Source organism: Vulpes lagopus, chromosome 7, assembly GCF_018345385.1.
Source record: "Vulpes lagopus strain Blue_001 chromosome 7, ASM1834538v1, whole genome shotgun sequence".
Classification (NCBI taxonomy): domain Eukaryota; kingdom Metazoa; phylum Chordata; class Mammalia; order Carnivora; family Canidae; genus Vulpes; species Vulpes lagopus.
In genome coordinates, this window is record NC_054830.1 from 11,122,676 (window position 1) to 11,140,527 (window position 17,852).

At 44.7% G+C, this 17,852-nt stretch overlaps 1 protein-coding gene across 1 annotated transcript; it reads right to left on the minus strand.

The window, feature by feature from the left end:
- Positions 1-223: 223 nt before the first annotated feature.
- LOC121495093 (olfactory receptor 10T2-like) lies at positions 224-2,373 on the minus strand. The gene is made up of 2 exons (XM_041762383.1): positions 2,368-2,373; positions 224-1,177 (listed from the first exon to the last, which is right to left on the minus strand). Exons 1-2 carry the CDS (start codon positions 2,371-2,373, stop codon positions 224-226), a joined length of 960 nt encoding a protein of 319 aa, XP_041618317.1.
- Between the last annotated feature and the right edge of the window lie 15,479 nt (positions 2,374-17,852).

Consider the following 17,852-nt stretch of genomic DNA (forward strand, 5'->3'; position numbering starts at 1 on the left):
CCAAAGTCCAGGACAAAAAGACAAAATCAAGAAAACAGCCTTCATGGACTTGATGGTGGGTCTTAGCTGCCGTCAACTGCCTCGGTGAAGAGGCTATTTCACTCAAGGTTATGGGAGCGGCCTCTGTTTTCCAAATGGAGAAACTGGGTGTCAGCTAGCAAAAGCTAGAAGGGGGATGTGGATCAAGCGTTTATTTTTATTTTTATTTTTTTTGATCAAGCGTTTATTTAAAATCGCCGCGGCTCCGCGCCAGCGCCCTCCTCAGAGCCACCCTGACCTCCTTGTTGCGCAGGGTGTACACCACGGGGTTGAGCAGCGGCGTCACCACCGTGTAGAACACAGCCACCAGGCGGTCCCGGCCAGGCTCGCCCCCAGACTCGGGCCGCAGGTAGATGATGGAGGCGCAGCCAAAATGCACAATGACCACGGTGAGGTGCGCGGCGCAGGTGGAGAAGGCCTTGCGCCGGCCGGCTGCTGAGGGCATCCTCACGATGGTGGCCACGATGAAGGCGTAGGAGAGGAGGATGAGGAGGAAGGAGACCAGCACCACGAGGATGCTGAGGAAGAAGATGGCCAGCGCTTTGCCCGCGCTCTCGGAGCAGCTGAGCTTCAGGACCGGGGCGATGTCACAGAAAAAGTGCTCCACGCGGTCGCTGCCGCAGAAAGGGGAGGAGAAGATCATGCTGGTCTCGATCCAGGCCACCGAGAAGCCAGAGCAGAAAACCAGGGCTCCCAGGCACAGGCAAACTGTGGGTCTCATGATCACCAAGTACCGCAGGGGGTGGCAGATGGCTACGTAGCGGTCATAACCCATCAGGGTGAGGAGGAAGCAGTGGCTGCATCCCAGACCCAGGAAGAAGAACATCTGAGCCCGACAGCCAGGGATGGAGATGGCCTGGCTCTCCGTGAGCAGACGAGCCAGCATGTTCGGGATGGTGACCAGTGTGTAGGAGGTCTCGGAGAGGGACAGCACCGCCAGGAAGCGGTACATGGGAGTGTGGAGGGTCCGATCCGCATGGATGATGGTGATGATGGTGATGTTGCCACTGAGGGTGACCAGGTATGTGAGGAAGAACAACACGAAGAGGGTAGTTCGCAGGTCTGGGAGGTTGGAGAAACCCACCAGCACAAACTCGGTCACCAGCCAGGTGCCATTGTCCTGCTGCTTCTCAGAAGCCTGAGAGGAAAGGACAGAGTAAATGGAATGGGACAATTTCACAACGACTGCCAATGCACCTCGTATCGGTTGGGTGGGAAATCTCCCCTGTTTTACAAAAAAGGAAAGAGACTCAGAAATGATGTCACTTGTTTTCCTGAATATCACTCAGCCAGCAAGCATCTCAATAGACAAGAAAATCACCGATATGGAAACAAAGGATGAATGGATAAAAGATGTGACGTAGGGGTCCCTGGCTGGCTCACTGGGTAGGTCAACTGGTCAAGATCAACTCTTGATCTTGGGGCGGTGAGCTCAACCCCATATTTGGTGTAGAAATTACTTAAAGAGAGCAAGAAGGATGAGGAAGAGGAGAAGAGGAGGGAGAAGAAGAAGGGCTATATACACACAATGGAATATTAATCAGCCAAGGGAAGGAAGCAAATCCTGCCACGGACAACATGACTGGAACTTGAGGACATTATGCTAAATGAGGTGGTCAGATAAGGAAAGACACACACAGTATGATATCACTCATAGGTGGAATCTAAAAGAGCCAAACTCAAAACACAGAGAGTAAAATGGTCACTGCTTAAGAGTTTCTACTAGAAGGAGTGTGCCTGGCTGGCTCAGCCGGTAGAGCATGCAACTCTTAATCTCAGGGTCATGAGTTCAAGCCCCATGTTGGGCATGGAGCCTACTTAAAATAAATAAAAACATATAAAAAGAGAGAGAGAGAGAGAGAGAGAAGAGAGTTTCTACCAGAAGGCATGAAATTTCCCGGTAATTCTCACCTGACATGTATGGGGAATTCAAAGTCCCTATTGGATAAGAAAAAACATACAAGAGTCAAGGGGATGTGGAAGAGGAATTTACAGGGTCTGCTACAGCCTGTGTGAAAAGAACACCCCAGAAAGACAAAGCCTGTAACACTGACACTCGCAATGGACAGAACAATACCTTCAGGAATCTAGGCGCACCTGGGTGGCTCAGCGGGTGAGCGTCTGCCTTCAACTCAGGGCGTGATCCCAGGGTCCTGGGATCAAGTCCTGCATCAGGCTCCCTGTGAGAAGCCTACTTCTCCCTCTGGCTATGTCTCTGACTCTCTCTGCGTCTCTCGTTAGTAAATAAATAATTTTTTTTAAGTTAGGGATAAAGTTAACACACAGTTAGATGAAATATGTTCTAACTCCTTACACTGAAAAACAGACCTTCATAATGGCCTGGGAAACCAGACTTGAATTTGAAATTCCTGGGCTCTTTAAGGCCCCACACTGGAATGGGGTGGTAGGTAGAGTGCCCTGGCCCTGGCCCTGGCCCCTTCTTCCACCCCAGGCTCCACCCAGCACTTCCAGGGACCTCACACATAGAAGTATGGATCCCCCAGCCATGCAAGTTCATGCTGTACCTACACCCCTCAGCAGCTTCCACTCCCTGACCAGCCCCCAGAAGTAAGGTCTGTGTCAGAGGATGGACCCAGAAAAGGGACACTCTCAGGCTCTGCTGGTGACTTGGAGACACCCAGACAGGGCTATCTGGGATCTCATAGAGCGTTGTCTACAGTGGGATTGCTCAGCATGGAGCCTGCTTAGGATTCTGTCTTTCCCTCTCTCCCTCAATATACACTCAGTGTAGGAGTCTCCTCTGCTGCAATTATACAGCATCCACTCCCATGCCTCCAGTGATGGGGAGGTCACTATCTGACTCCCCCCCAAAAAAATCCCCATTATGTAAGGCAGAAATCATATGCTCAAGGCAGCCCTTTAGCGACCTGCAGGAAGAACAGGGATGAGCCCCAGAATCAGAGAAGCCTGAATTTGAATGTTGGTGCCTTCACCCACTAGAGTGAAGGTGACCAAGGGTGGCTGGATTTGTGCCTCTGAGCCTCATCCATGAAAGTTGAGATTGATCCTGTGAGGTCACGGATAATAGTCAGTTAAGATTCCCAGAACAGTGCTATGAATTTGCTGGTCTTAGACTCCTTGCACCCCTAAGGAAGTAGGGGTTGGGGCAGCCCCCATGGCTCAGCGGTTTGGCGCCGCCTTCAGCCCAGGGCGTGATCCTGAAGTCCCAGGATCGAGTCCCACATCAGGCTCCCTGCGTGGAGCCTGCTTCTCCCTCTTCCTGTGTCTCTGCCTCTCTCTGTGTGTCTCTAATGAATAAATAAACAAATCTTAAAAAAAAAAAAGGAAGTAGGGGTTGGGGGGATAATCTGCTCACATTCTTGGGGTCCTGGGACCAGGATGTGAAATGAAGCCAGAGGTCTGTCTCTGGACGTTGTGCCTTTGGGGTTATTTTACAAGCTCCCCTTTCATCCTGCTCATATTCACTGAGTATCTGCTCTGTGCCAGGTGCTGCCGTGGGCACTGGCACTGGGGACACACAGCAGGGAGCTCAACAGGAGGCAGAGATCCCAGCCTTGGAGGAGCAGGATGTTCTAGAGGGAGGGTGTCGGGCGATAAGCCACGAAGGTGCTAACTAAACAAATGAGCCTGTGTGTTAAGAGAAGTGCCACAGGAAAGAAAAAGTAGAGTACTTGGGGCTCATTGAGGGGAAGGGCTATACAGTTCCATGTAGGATAGTCAGGAAAGTGCTCGTTGAGGTATAATGCTCAGTCTCTCAGGAATGTTCCCTTTTCTTCATTTTCAGATCTCATCTCTAGGGCTTGGAATGGGCCAGGGTGGCTTCACCAGGGTGACAAAGACCCCACATTCACACTTGAAAGAAATTTTAGGGCAGCCCAGGTGGCTCCGCAGTTTAGCGCCACCTTCAGCCCAGGGCGTGATCCTGGAGTCCCGGGATGAAATCCCACGTCGGGCTCCCTGCATGGAGCCTGTTTCTCCCTCTGCCTGTCTCTGCCTCTCTCTCTCCGTGTGTTCTCATGAATAAATAAATAAAATCTTAAGAAGAAGAAAGAAAGAAAAGAAAGAAGAAAGAAAGAAAGAAAGAAAGAAAGAAAGAAAGAAAGAAAGAAAGAGAAGAAAGAAAGAAAGAAAGAAAGAAAGAAAGAAGAAAGAAAGAAAGAAAGAAAGAAAGAAAGAAAGAAAGAAAGAAAGGAAGAAAGAAAGAAAGAGGGATCCCTGGGTGGCGCAGCAGTTTGGCGCCTGCCTTTGGCCCAGGGCGTGATCCTGGAGACCCGGGATCGAGTCCCACATCGGGCTCCCGGTGCATGGAGCCTGCTTCTCCCTCTGCCTGTGTCTCTGCCTCTTCTCTCTCTCTCTCTCTCTCTCTCTCTCTCTGACTATCATAAATAAATAAAAAAAATTGAAAAAAAAGAAAGGAAGAAAGAAAGAAAAAGAAAGAAAGAAAGAAAGAAAGAAAGAAAGAAAGAAAGAAAGAAAGAAAGAAAGAAAGAAAGAAATTTCTCTAAAATCCAGCCCAGAGGACACGTGAAGGAGGACCAGATTGAGGTATCAGCCGGGGTAAAGGCTCTGGGGCTGGCTGGGCCTGGAACAGGAAATCCAGGAGGAACAGAGCGGCAAAGGGAGCAAGAGGGCGAAAGGAGGTGAAGCCACAGGAGTGACGGGGCACGCTGTTAGGGTCTTGTGGGTCACAGGGAGGACTTTAGCTCTTAGGCCAAGTGGTGTGGGGCTGATGGAGGATTCTGAGCAGAGGAGAGATGCGACCTGGCCATTGAGGGAGAACAGAGTGTGAGGACATGGGAGACACAGGTGAAAGTTGGGAGACCAAAGCAGAGGTGGCTGAGCTGGTCCAGGTGAGGGATGATGGGAGCTGGACCAGGGTCAGGGCCATGGAGGCAGTGAGAGGTGGCCAATTCTGGACAGGCTGTGCAGATGAGCCCCCGGGCTTCCTGACCGGTTGGATGCAGGTGTGAGAGAAAGAGCAGGGTATGGGAGCTGGCGGAGCTGCCTCAGGGGCCAGGGTAAGACCGGTCCAGCCAGGGGTCACAGGAGACTGTCATCCAGGGAATGCTGGGGGCAGACACACGCTGGGTGGGAGACTCATACAGACGGGAGACCCCTCCATCAGCCGCAGCACCCAGCACCCGACCAGGAGAGGGGGAAGAAGAAAGCCAGAAACCTTGAACGTGGCTGAAATTTAAGCCCACAACAGCAGAGAACATGTGACTTTTTGCCTCAACGTGTCCAAATTCCGCTTTCCAACTGTGAGAGGTGAGGGTGCTTAATCAGATAAAATCAGGTTGCTGGCAGGACTGGAAAGTGCCTTATTTCCATACCCAGATCCCAGGAAAATTGCAGCCACGGGGAGATCCCCAGCCCAGCTGCTTCTTGGTTGGGGGAGCCAGTGGGTGGTGAGTTCTGGGGCTCTGCCCAGTGCCACCTTCGGTGAAGGTGAGAGAGAGAAACACATGGGATTAGGATCTAGAGTCTTTCCCCTTCCTCTTTCTTCTTTTTGGGATTCCCCCCTAAAAACAGGAGGCCCCTCCCCCACCACCTTTGAGACCTCACCTCTTCATAAACCTGTGTGCATTTGTGCCCATGAAACTCCAGGGTACAGGTGTGTGCATGTGTGTGTGTTGCTTGCAGCACACACGTGTGCATTTCACACCTCGTGCTCAGACCACACATGACCACCTCTGTGTCCCACAGTCTGCTAGCACACCTGCACATGCCAGTGTCCCGTGTGCCGGTGAGCACCTGTGGCTTTGGAGGGGTCTCCTTGAGGTTCCCCCAGAGGTCCCTGCTTCCCTTCCTGGGCAGGTGTCATATTCTCCTCCACTCTACAATCTGTCATCCACAGAAAACAGAGCTGAACACCTTCCAGGCAAATGCCATCCAAGCCCATCACCTTCGGCTGTTTCCAGGTTAACACTCTCACTCTGGCATTCCTCTCCCCCGACCCATTTTCACCCCTAGAGTCAGGGATGGGCCGGAGTCACTTCTCCAGCCTTGCAAAGGCTCTAAATCCACACTCACCATGGCCAAGGGAGGTTCCCACCACACCTGCCAGCATCACTCTCTGCTTACTGCCTGAGAAGGGAGGGGCTGAGGACCCAGGTCCTGTTATGCAGGGGGTCCCCAGAGCTCCCATCCCAGGGGCTCCCCAGCCACTAACAAGCACCCCAGGGCTCAGGCTGGTGACTCCCTGCAGATTTCCTCCCTACTGGAAACTAGAGACCTCAGAGTCTGCTTCCCCAGCCCCCAGGCTCTGATTGCAAAAGGTGGGGGAAGAACTAATTATGATTTATTTCTGTGGTGGACAAAATGCACTCCTCACTCAATCAGTGCTCCCCAGTGCCCATCAGTGCCCACGGCTTGCTGGGTAAGGCTGCTGCCCGAGGAAGATGTGCGTGCGAGCACACACACACTCTGCTCCCAGAATGGGGAGGGAGAAGTGGATCACCTGCTGTTATACAAATGTTGCCCAGGCTTAGCTTCTCTTGATGACCCCAGCCCCTTGATCCCTTTCCCTACTCTCCCCAGAATTAATTAGTTGTCAAATGCTCCCTCTATTCTTCCTCCTTTCCTATACTTCCCTCCCCACCCCATCCCCTCAGCCCCACCCTAACTCAAGTGCATCATGCTCACCTGGCAAAAGCCCGCCCCACCACCTCCCTCTGGTCCATCCTCAATATGACCACCAGAACAGAAGGCTCTGGCTGTGTCCCGTCTCTACTCAGAGACCTCCATGGCCCCCCGTTGCCCCCAGAGTAAAGTTTTAAATTCCCCATGTCCACATTCAAGAGCCTTGTGATCTGGCCCCTGCTACCTTGTCTAGTTCCAAATCCAGCCATTGTTCCATGCAAACTGACACACATCCATTCACTCCATTGATAGTAAAGTGAGCTATGGACCCAGCCATTCCAACTTGCTGACACTTCCTCTGAAATTTCCACGCTGTTTCACATCATTTTGCCCCTCCCTGTGCTATTCTCTCAGGAATTTCTTTTCCCCTCCTCCTAGCCTCCTGGCAAATGCTTCTTCTGAAAGACACATCTCTACATCACCACCTCTAGGAAGCTTTCCCTGATCACCTGTGGCATCTGTACTCCCAGATACCCTGGGTTTCCTCTTCATATTATCTGTGTCCTTGTGTGTCTCTCCCTAGCCTGAAATTTAAGCCCACAACAGCAGAGAACATGTGACTTTTTGCCTCAACATGTCCAAATTCCGCTTTCCAACTGTGAGAGGTGAGGGTGCTTAATCAGATGAAATCAGGTTTCTGGCAGGACTGAAAGTGCCTTATTTCTATACCCAGATCCCAGGGAAATTGCAGCCACGGGGAGATCCCCAGGCCAGCTGCTTCTTGGTTGAGCCAGTAGGTGTGAGTTCTGGGGAACTCTGGAATTATCCCCACGCTTCTCCACCTTCCAGGAGCTTTAAACCCAAATGATGAGTTCCCTCCTTGCCACAGCCATCTCTCTTGCTTTCCATGGCATCTGCTTTTTCTCCACCTCCATACACCAAATTTTCTCAGCTCCTAAAATTAGAACTCCCTAGAATTCAGTCCTAGACCCTCTTCTCTCTCCCTGAGAAATTTGTTTATTTTACCCAGCTTTAGTGCTCGCTTCGACAGCACATATACCTCACCCAGCTTTATTGAGATAAAACTGACATATAACACTGTTAAGTATAAGGTGTACTACGTGTTGATTTAATGCATTTATATATTGCAAAATGATTGCCACCAAAGTGTTAGCCAACACCTCCATCCCAACACATGATTACCTTTTTTTTTTTTTTTGTGGTGGGACAATTTAAGGTCTATTCTCTTAGCAAGTTTCAAGTATGTAATACAGCATTATGAACTATAATCACCATGCTGTAGGTTAGATCCCCAGAAATTGTTAATCTTACAACTGGAAGTTTGTACCCTTTGACCAATATCTCCTCATGTCCCCCAACCTCCAACACTTGGTAACCACTACTCTATTCTCTGTTTTTCTGAGATTGGCTTCTTTCGAGTCCACATACAAGTGAAGTGATATTATACAGTATTTGTCTTTGTCTGAGTTATCTCACTTAGCATGGTGGTTCATCCAAGTTATGACAAAGGGCACGACTTCCTTCTTTCTTGTGGCAAATAACATCCCATTTTGCGTGAGTGTGCATACAATATATACAATGTATATATACATACACAGACATCTTTATCCATTCATTTATTTTTTTAGGATTTATTTATTTATTTATTTATTTATTTATTTATTTATTTATGATAGAGAGAGAGAGAGAAGCAAAGACACAGGCAGAGGGATAAGCAGGCTCCATGCCGGGAGCCCGACGCAGGACTCGATCCCGGGACTCCAGGATCGCGCCCTGGGCCAAAGGCAGGTGCCAAACCGCTGAGCCACCCAGGGATCCCCTATCCATTCATTTATTGATTGACATTAGGTTGCTTCCATATTTTGGCTATTGTGAATAGAGTGCAGTGACTATGGGAGTCCTAGTGAGACATTTAATCTCATGAGTTAAATTTCATAGGTGTACATGAGCACAGTCTCATGATTTTGCATGCCTGCTCTAGACCAACAACCTCTGTCGTAGTTCAGGCTCCCCTAGAAGCAGACCCCATGACAAGGATTGCAGTGGAGGTAAGTTCATTTGGGAGGTGACCCCAGAAAACACAAGTAGGGGAGTGGAGAAAGGAGAAAAGAAGCTAATAAAGCCTGTGTTATCAAGCAAGCCATCCCTGTGGCAGTTGGGGTTCACTCCCTCTGTAAGTACAGCCTATAACATTCAGTTCAGAGGAGGGAGGGAGCAAAGTTCCAGTGCTTTTGTATGGGAGTTGGTATTCAAACCCTATGCGCTTGACTCCAGATCAGAAATGTTTCCCTACACCATGTTTAGTAATGAAGCCCACACTATTGATTGTTTCCTAACACCTTCTTTGCTAATAAAACTTAAACCATGTTCAGATGGCACTTTACTTTCTCTTTCTTGGAGCTCTGTGCATTTCCGGTAAATCAAGAACTTTCTATACCTATGTCTGTATCTGCATCAATCTACAGAGAATTGTCTTCCTTATAATATTGAGTCATCCTATCAAATGCACATCCTCTTAAATTCTTTAACAGAGTTTAAAAATTTTTTAAATTTCCCCATGGAGGTATCCAATGTTTTATAAAGTCAATTCCTAGATGCTTTGTGATTTTTGCTGATATTGTAGATGTGATTTTATTTTTTAATTGATTATTGCTGGTATACCTAAATGTTTTTTTGTTGTTGTTGACAGAAATATGGCAACTTTGTTGAACTATTTTATACTAAGAGATTAATTTTAATAGCTCTATTGAAGTGTCGTTGATATACAATAAACTGTACATATTTAAAATGTAAAACAAAAAAAAAAGGGGGTGAGGGAGCCGAGGAATGTATGCACCAACCAGAGCTAGTCACTGTTGAGAGCTGATCCTGGGGGCATTAATTCCCCAGTATTCCTGGCCAACTGCACATGTGAGTAGAATCAGCTTTCCCAGCAGAGAAAGCCCTTAGGCAAACAAATGTGAGCAATAGCTGTTGGACATCAGGCTGCTGTGCACTGAAGAGGTCAGAGCAAGGAGATATGGATGGGGGATACTGGTGGCGTCTGCTACACCTGGTTTTTCCCCTTCACCTCTGACCGCCCCTTCTTGGTCTCCTTCTCTTCCCCAACCCTAATCCTGGAGCTGTCCAAGGCTTCAGGCTTCACTCTCTCTGTCTTCCTAGCTGATCAGTACAATTATATGGAGGTAAATACCATCCCCATCCCAGTACTCCCCAAATCTACTCCCTAGAATAGTCATTCCCCCTGGACTCCAGACTCATAATACCAACAATCAAAAATCAATCAACATGGGACACCTGGAAGGTCCTGTTGGTTAAGCATCTGCCCTAGGCTTAGGTCATGATCCCAGGGTCCTGGGATTGAGCCCTGCATTGGGCTTCTGCTCATTGGGGAGTCTGCTTCTCGCTCTCCCTCCTGCTTGTGCTCTCTCACTGTCTCTCTCAAATAAACAAATAAAATTGTTTTTTTAAACAACCCTTGAAGATGGCTTTTTTTTTAAAGATTTTAATTATTTATTCCAGAGAGAGAGAGAAGCAGAGATACAGGCAGAGGGAGAAGCAGGCACCATGCAGGAAGCCGGAGGCAGGACTCGATCCCAGGTCTCCAGGATCACGCCCTGGACTTAAGGCGGGGCCAAACCGCTGAGCCACCGGGGCTGCCTCAAATAAACTTTTTTTTAATCAATCAACATGAGGAGTGATGTCAGCAAAAATTTCAGGGTGATGATCTCCAAAAATTCTTTCCTCATAAAGCAATGAGAAAACTGGAATTTGACAGTGGTGGTGAGTGCACAAACCATGTGAATATATTTTAATCCACCGAACTGTACATGTTTAGATAGTGAATGTATGAATTTATTTTAAATGGTGAATTTTATAGTATGTCTCAATTTAAAAAACAGTCAATGTGGGGTGCCTGGCTGGCTCAGTTGGTAGAGCATGGAACTCTTGATCTCAGGGTCATGAGTTTGAGCCCCACACTGGGTGTAGAGATTACTTAAAATCTTAAAGGGGCACCAGGGTGGCTCAATTGGTTGAGTGTCTGACTCTTGGTTTCAACACAGGTCATGATCGCAGGGTTGTGGGATGAAACCCAAGTCAGACTCTATGAACAACATGGAGTCTGCCTGAGATTCTCTCTCTCTCCCTCTCCCTCTGCCACTCCCACCCATTCACACACTCTATATAAATAGATAAGTAAATAAATAAAATCTTTTAAAATTTTTTAATAAAATAAAATATTATAAATAAATAAATACCAATGTAATCCACCATATTAACAAGCAGGTAAAAAGAAAGAAAATTATAGAACTGTATCAACTGACACAGAAAAAGCACCTGACAAAATCTGACATCCATGCATGATAAAAATTATTAGCAACCTGGGGCACCTGGGTGGCTCAGCAGTTGAGCGTCTGCCTTCAGTCTGGGGTGTGATCCTGGAGACCTGGGATTGAGTCCCACATCGGGCTCCCTGCATGGAGTCTGCTTCTCTCTCTGCCTGTCTCTGTCTCTGTCTCTGTCTCTCTGTCTCTCTGTGCCTCTCATGAATAAATAAACAAAATCCTAAAAAAAAAAAAATATTAGCAACCTAGAAATAGGACAGACTGCCACAACTTGATGTGCTGCTTCCACAAAAACCTACAGCTACTGGACCAGATGGATTTCACAGATATCTGCAGAACTTTACATCCAAACTCAACTGAATACACATTGTTCTCAAGTGCACATGGAACTTTCTCCAGAATAGACCACATACTGGGTCACAGATCGGGTCTGAACCGATACCAAAAGATTGGGATCGTCCCCTGTATATTCTCAGACCATAATGCCTTGAAATTAGAACTAAATCACAACAAGAAGTTTGGAAGGACCACAAACACGTGGAGGTTAAGGACCATCCTGCTAAAAGATGAAAGGGTCAACCAGGAAATTAAGGAAGAATTAAAAAGATTCATGGAAACTAATGAGAATGAAGATACAAGCATTCAAAATCTTTGGGACGCAGCAAAAGCAGTCCTAAGGGGGAAATACATCGCAATACAAGCATCCATTCAAAAACTGGAAAGGACTCAAATACAAAAGCTAACCTTACACATAAAGGAGCTAGAGAAAAAACAGCAAATAGATCCTACACCTAGCAGAAGAAGAGAGTTAATAAAGATTCGAGCAGAACTCAACGAAATCGAGACCAGAAGAACTGTGGAACAGATCAACGGAACCAGGAGTTGGTTCCTTGAAAGAATTAATAAGATAGATAAACCGTTAGCCAACCTTATTAAAAAGAAGGGAGAGAAGACTCAAATTAATAAAATCATGAATGAGAGAGATCACTACCAACACCAAGGAAATACAAACGATTTTAAAAACATATTATGAACAGCTCTACGCCAATAAATTAGGAAATCTAGAAGAAATGGACGCATTCCTGGAAAGCCACAAACTACCAAAACTGGAACAGGAAGAAACAGAAAACCTGAACAGGCCAATAACCAGGGAGGAAATTGAAGCAGTCATCAAAAACCTCCCACGACACAAAAGTCCAGGGCCAGATGGCTTCCCAGGGGAATTCTATCAAACGTTTAAAGAAGAAACCATACCTATTCTACTAAAGCTGTTTGGAAAGATAGAAACAGATGGAGTACTTCCAAATTCATTCTATGAGGCCAGCATCACCTTAATTCCACAACCAGACAAAGATCCCACCAAAAAGGAGAATTACAGACCAATATCCCTGATGAACATGGATGCAAAAATTATCAACAAGACACTAGCCAATCAGATCCAACAGTACATTATGAAAATTATTCACCATGACCAAGTAGGATTTATCCCCGGGACACAGGCTGGTTCAACACTCGTAAAACAATCAATGTGATTCATCATATCAGCAAGAGAAAAACCAAGAACCATATGATCCTCTCTTTAGATGCAGAGAAAGCATTTGACAAAATACAGCATCCATTCCTGATCAAAACACTTCAGAGTGTAGGGATAGAGGGAACATTCCTCGACATCTTAAAAGCCATCTACGAAAAGCCCACAGCAAATATCATTCTCAATGGGGAAGCACTGGGAGCCTTTCCCCTAAGATCAGGAACAAGACAGGGATGTCCACTCTCACCACTGCTATTCAACATAGTACTGGAAGTCCTAGCCTCAGCAATCAGACAACAAAAAGACATTAAAGGCATTCAAATTGGCAAAGAAGAAGTCAAACTCTCCCTCTTCACCGATGACATGATACTCTACATAGAAAACCCAAAAGCCTCCACCCCAAGATTGCTAGAACTCATACAGCAATTTGGTAGCGTAGCAGGATACAAAATCAATGCCCAGAAATCAGTGGCATTTCTATACACTAACAATGAGACTGAAGAAAAAGAAATTAAGGAGTCAATCCCATTTACAATTGCACCCAAAAGCATAAGATACCTAGGAATAAACCTAACCAAAGAGGTAAAGGATCTATACCCTAAAAACTATAGAACACTTCTGAAAGAAATTGAGGAAGACACAAAGAGATGGAAAAATATTCCATGTTCATGGATTGGCAGAATTAATATTGTGAAAATGTCAATGTTACCCAGGGCAATTTACACGCTTAATGCAATCCCTATCAAAATACCATGGACTTTCCTCAGAGAGTTGGAACAAATTATTTTAAGATTTGTGTGGAATCAGAAAAGACCCCGAATAGCCAGGGGAATTTTAAAAAAGAAAACCATAGCTGGGGGCATCACAATGCCAGATATCAGGTTGTACTACAAAGCTGTGGTCATCAAGACAGTGTGGTACTGGCACAAAAACAGACACATAGATCAATGGAACAGAATAGAGAACCCAGAAGTGGACCTTGAACTTTATGGTCAACTAATATTCGATAAAGGAGGAAGACTATCCACTGGAAGAAAGACAGTCTCTTCAATAAATGGTGTTGGGAAAATTGGACATCCACATGCAGAAGAATGAAACTGGACCACTCTCTTGCACCATACACAAAGATAAACTCAAAATGGATGAAAGATCTAAATGTGAGACAAGATTCCACCAAAATCCTAGAGGAGAACACAGGCAACACCCTTTTTGAACTCAGCCACAGTAACTTCTTGCAAGATACATCCACAAAGGCAAAAGAAACAAAAGCAAAAATGAACTATTGGGACTTCATCAAGATAAGAAGCTTTTGCACAGCAAAGGATACAGTCAACAAAACTAAAAGACAACCTACAGAATGGGAGAAGATATTTGCAAATGACATATCAGATAAAGGGCTAGTTTCCCAGATCTGTAAAGAACTTCTTAAACTCAACACCAAGAAACAAACAATCCAATCATGAAATGGGCAAAAGACATGAAGAGAAATCTCACAGAGGAAGACATAGACATGGCCAACATACACACGGGAAAATGCTCTGCATCACTTGCCATCAGGGAAATACAAATCAAAACCACAATGAGATACCACCTCACACCAGTGAGAATGGGGAAAATTAACAAGGCAGGAAACAACAAATGTTGGAGAGGATGGGGAGAAAAGGGAACCCTCTTACACTATTGGTGGGAATGTGAACTGGTGCAGCCACTCTGGAAAACTGTGTGGAGGTTCCTCAAAGAGTTAAAAATAGACCTGCCCTACGACCCAGCAATTGCACTGTTGGGGATTTACCCCAAAGATTCAGATGCAATGAAACGCCGGGACACCTGCACCCCGATGTTTCTAGCAGCAATGTCCACAATAGCCAAACTGTGGAAGGAGCCTCGGTGTCCATCGAAAGATGAATGGATAAAGATGATGTGGTTTATGTATACAATGGAATATTACTCAGCCATTAGAAATGACAAATACCCACCATTTGCTTCAACGTGGATGGAACTGGAGGGTATTATGCTGAGTGAAATAAGTCAATCGGAGAAGGACAAACATTATATGTTCTCATTCATTTGGGGAATATAAATAATAGTGAAGGGGAAGAGAAGGGAAGGGAGAAGAAATGGGTAAGAAATATCAGAAAGGGAGACAGAACATAAAGACTCCTAACTCTGGGAAACGAACTAGGGGTGGTGGAAGGGGAGGAGGACGGAGGGTGGGGGTGAATGGGTGACGGGCACTGAGGGGGGCACTTGACGGGTTGAGCACTGGGTGTTATTCTGTATGTTGGCAAATTGAACACCAATAAAAAATAAATTTATTATTAAAAAAATAAATATAAAAAAAAATAAATAAATAATAAAAAAATAAATAAAGTAGAGAAGCAGAAAAAAGGGGGAAATATACTCAAGAATATAAATTAATAAAAATCTTTCAATAAAAGAAAAACCTACAGCTAACGTTCTACTTAATGGCGAAAGACTAAATGTTTCCCATAAGATGTAAAACAAGGCAAAGGTGTCTCCTTTCACCACTACTATTCTATATCATCCTGACGTCCTGCCCCATGCAAAAAGGCAAAAAGTTCCTAGTCATGACACCAAAAGCTAGGAGATGCAAACCTGTGTTCACTCAAGAGCCTGTACAAAAAATGTTTATAACAGCTCTACTCGTAATCTCTAAAACTTGGAAACAATGCAAAAGTCCGTCAATGAGTAAATGGTTGAGTAAACTGCAACACATCCTTATGATGGAATATTATTCAGCAAGAGAAAGAGGAAATTATTGGAATACACAACACCACAGATGAATCTCAAAGACCATTATGCTGAGTGAAAAAAAGCAAATTTCAAAAGATTACAGAATATATGATTCCACTTTTTGTGTTTTTTGGGTTTTGTTTTGAAAAGGCAAAACCAGTAATGAAGAGCATATCAGTGGTTGCCAAGGGTTAGGACTGATGGGAAGGCATAACCACAAAAATGCAGAGTGAGGAAGTTTCTTGGAGTAGTAGGGCTATTCTTTTCTGTATCCTGGAAGTGGTGGTAGTTATGTAAATCTACATATCTGTTAAAACACAGATCTGTAAAAAAAAAATAAAAAAAAAATAAAAATAAATAAAAAAATTAAAAAAAAATTAAAAAAAAATTAAAAAAAAATAAAAATAAATAAAAATAAATAAAAAAAAAAACACAGATCTGTACACACACACAAAGTAAACTTTATAGTATGTTATTTTGAAAAATAAATCTGGGAATGCCTAGCTGGCTCAGTGGTTGAGCAGCTGCTTTCAGCTCAGGGTGTGATCCTGGAGTCCCAGGATCGAGTCCCCCATTGGGCTCCCTGCTTGGAGCCTGCTTTTGTCTCTCTGCCTATGTCTCTGCCTCTCTCTGTGTGTGTCACTCATGAATAAATAAATAAAATATTTTTAAATGAAAAATAAAAAATATTTAAATGGGAAAACGATCTGAACACATACTTCACCAAAGATGATATGAATCTCAAATGAGCTCATGAAGAGACGCACTCATTTTCAAATTAGACACAAATGAAAAACACAGTGAAATACCACTGTATCACCAGAATAGCTAACATTAAAAAGACTGACAATACCAAGTGTTGACAAAGATGTGAAGCCCCTGGAACTCTCACACATTGCCGGTGGGAATGCAAAATGGCACAGCCACTTGAGAAAACAGTTTGACAGTTTCTTAGAAAGTTGACAAACACCATAAAACCTAGCTATCTCACCCCTAAGAAAATACCTAAGAGAAATGCAAACATGTCCATACAATGAATGTTTATAGCAAATTTATTCATAACACTAAAAACTGAATGTTTATAGCAAATTCATTCATAACACCCAAAAGTGAAAATTACCAAAATGTCCCTAAACTGACAAATGGACAAACCAATTGTGGCATATCTGTAGCACACATCATGCATACTGTTGTCAGCAATAAAAAGGAATACACATGATACACATAATGATTGACAAATCTAATAACACGGGTGAATCTCAAAAGCATTATGTTGAGTTTTAAAAGCCAGATTCAAAAGGCAACACACTGCATGATTCCATTTGTATGAAACTCTAGAAAAGGCAAAACTAAGTGACAGACAGCAGCTCTATGACTGCTAGAGCCAGAGGTGTGGGAGGGGATTACCTACACAGGGTGTGAGGAAACGTGATTGTGATGGTGGTTTTATGACTATGCATTTGTCCAAACTCATCATTCTGTACACTTAAAATTGATTAACTTTATTATATGTTAGTAATACCTCATAAAGCTGATCAAAAATGAATAGATAAATGATATAGATAGATGATAGATAATAGATAGATGATAGATAGATAGATAGATAGATAGATAGATAGATAGATAGATGATAGTGTGGGCAGGATGTAGGCAAGGCATGCTGCTGTACCTTGGAATTTGCAATGGTAGAGAGACTTTACCACCCCTAAGCCAGAAGGGCCAAGGAGAGGGAGAGGGAATAATTACTCAGACTCACAGAGGGCACCTGGATGGAGAGCACCACAGCTACCCTGCAGGAGAGGAACCAGGGAAATAAATACATTCTGTTCTCTAATCTTCCACCTCCTTGGCCAAACTCAAGTGGAAGCCAGAGGATAAAGGAGCCCAATGATGCCATCTACTTGAGTTATCCTCCCAAGCACAGAACAGAGTGGAGAAGGATGAGAATAGATCTGGAGGGACAAACAGCAGGCACACAGCTGTTCGGTCACTGTCATTTCAGTCAATAAGTCAACTAGGACAGGGGCCCCTGGGTGGCTTAGTTGGCTAAGCATCCAACTTAATTTCAGCTCAGGTCATGATCTCAAGGTCATAGGATCAAGGTCCACATCAGGCTCCATGCCCAGCAGGAGAGATTTTCTCTCTCTCTCTCTCTCTTTCTCTCTCTCTCCCTCTCTCTTTCTCTCTCTCAAATAAATAAATACATCCTTAGAAAGAAAGAAAGAAAGAAAGAAAGAAAGAAAGAAAGAAAGAAAGAAGAAAGAGAAAAGAAAGAAAGAAGAAAGAAGAAAGAAAGAAAGAAAGAAAGAAAGAAAGAAAGAAAGAAGGAAGGAAGGAAGGAAGGAAGGAAGGAAGGAAGGAAGGAAGGAAGAAAGAAAGAAAGAAAGAAAGAAAGAAAGAAAGAAAGAAAGAAAGAAAGAAAGAAAGAAAGAAAGAAAGAAAGAAAATAATGAATCCAAATATCTCTGAATCTTGTGAGTACCAGTGAAGTCACATGGAAATGAATCTTTGAATCCCACTAGCTCATTGAGTCAGTGAGCAGACTTCCTGTTCTGCCACGTGTCACCTCTCCCCCAACTATTCCAGGGAGCCCCCAG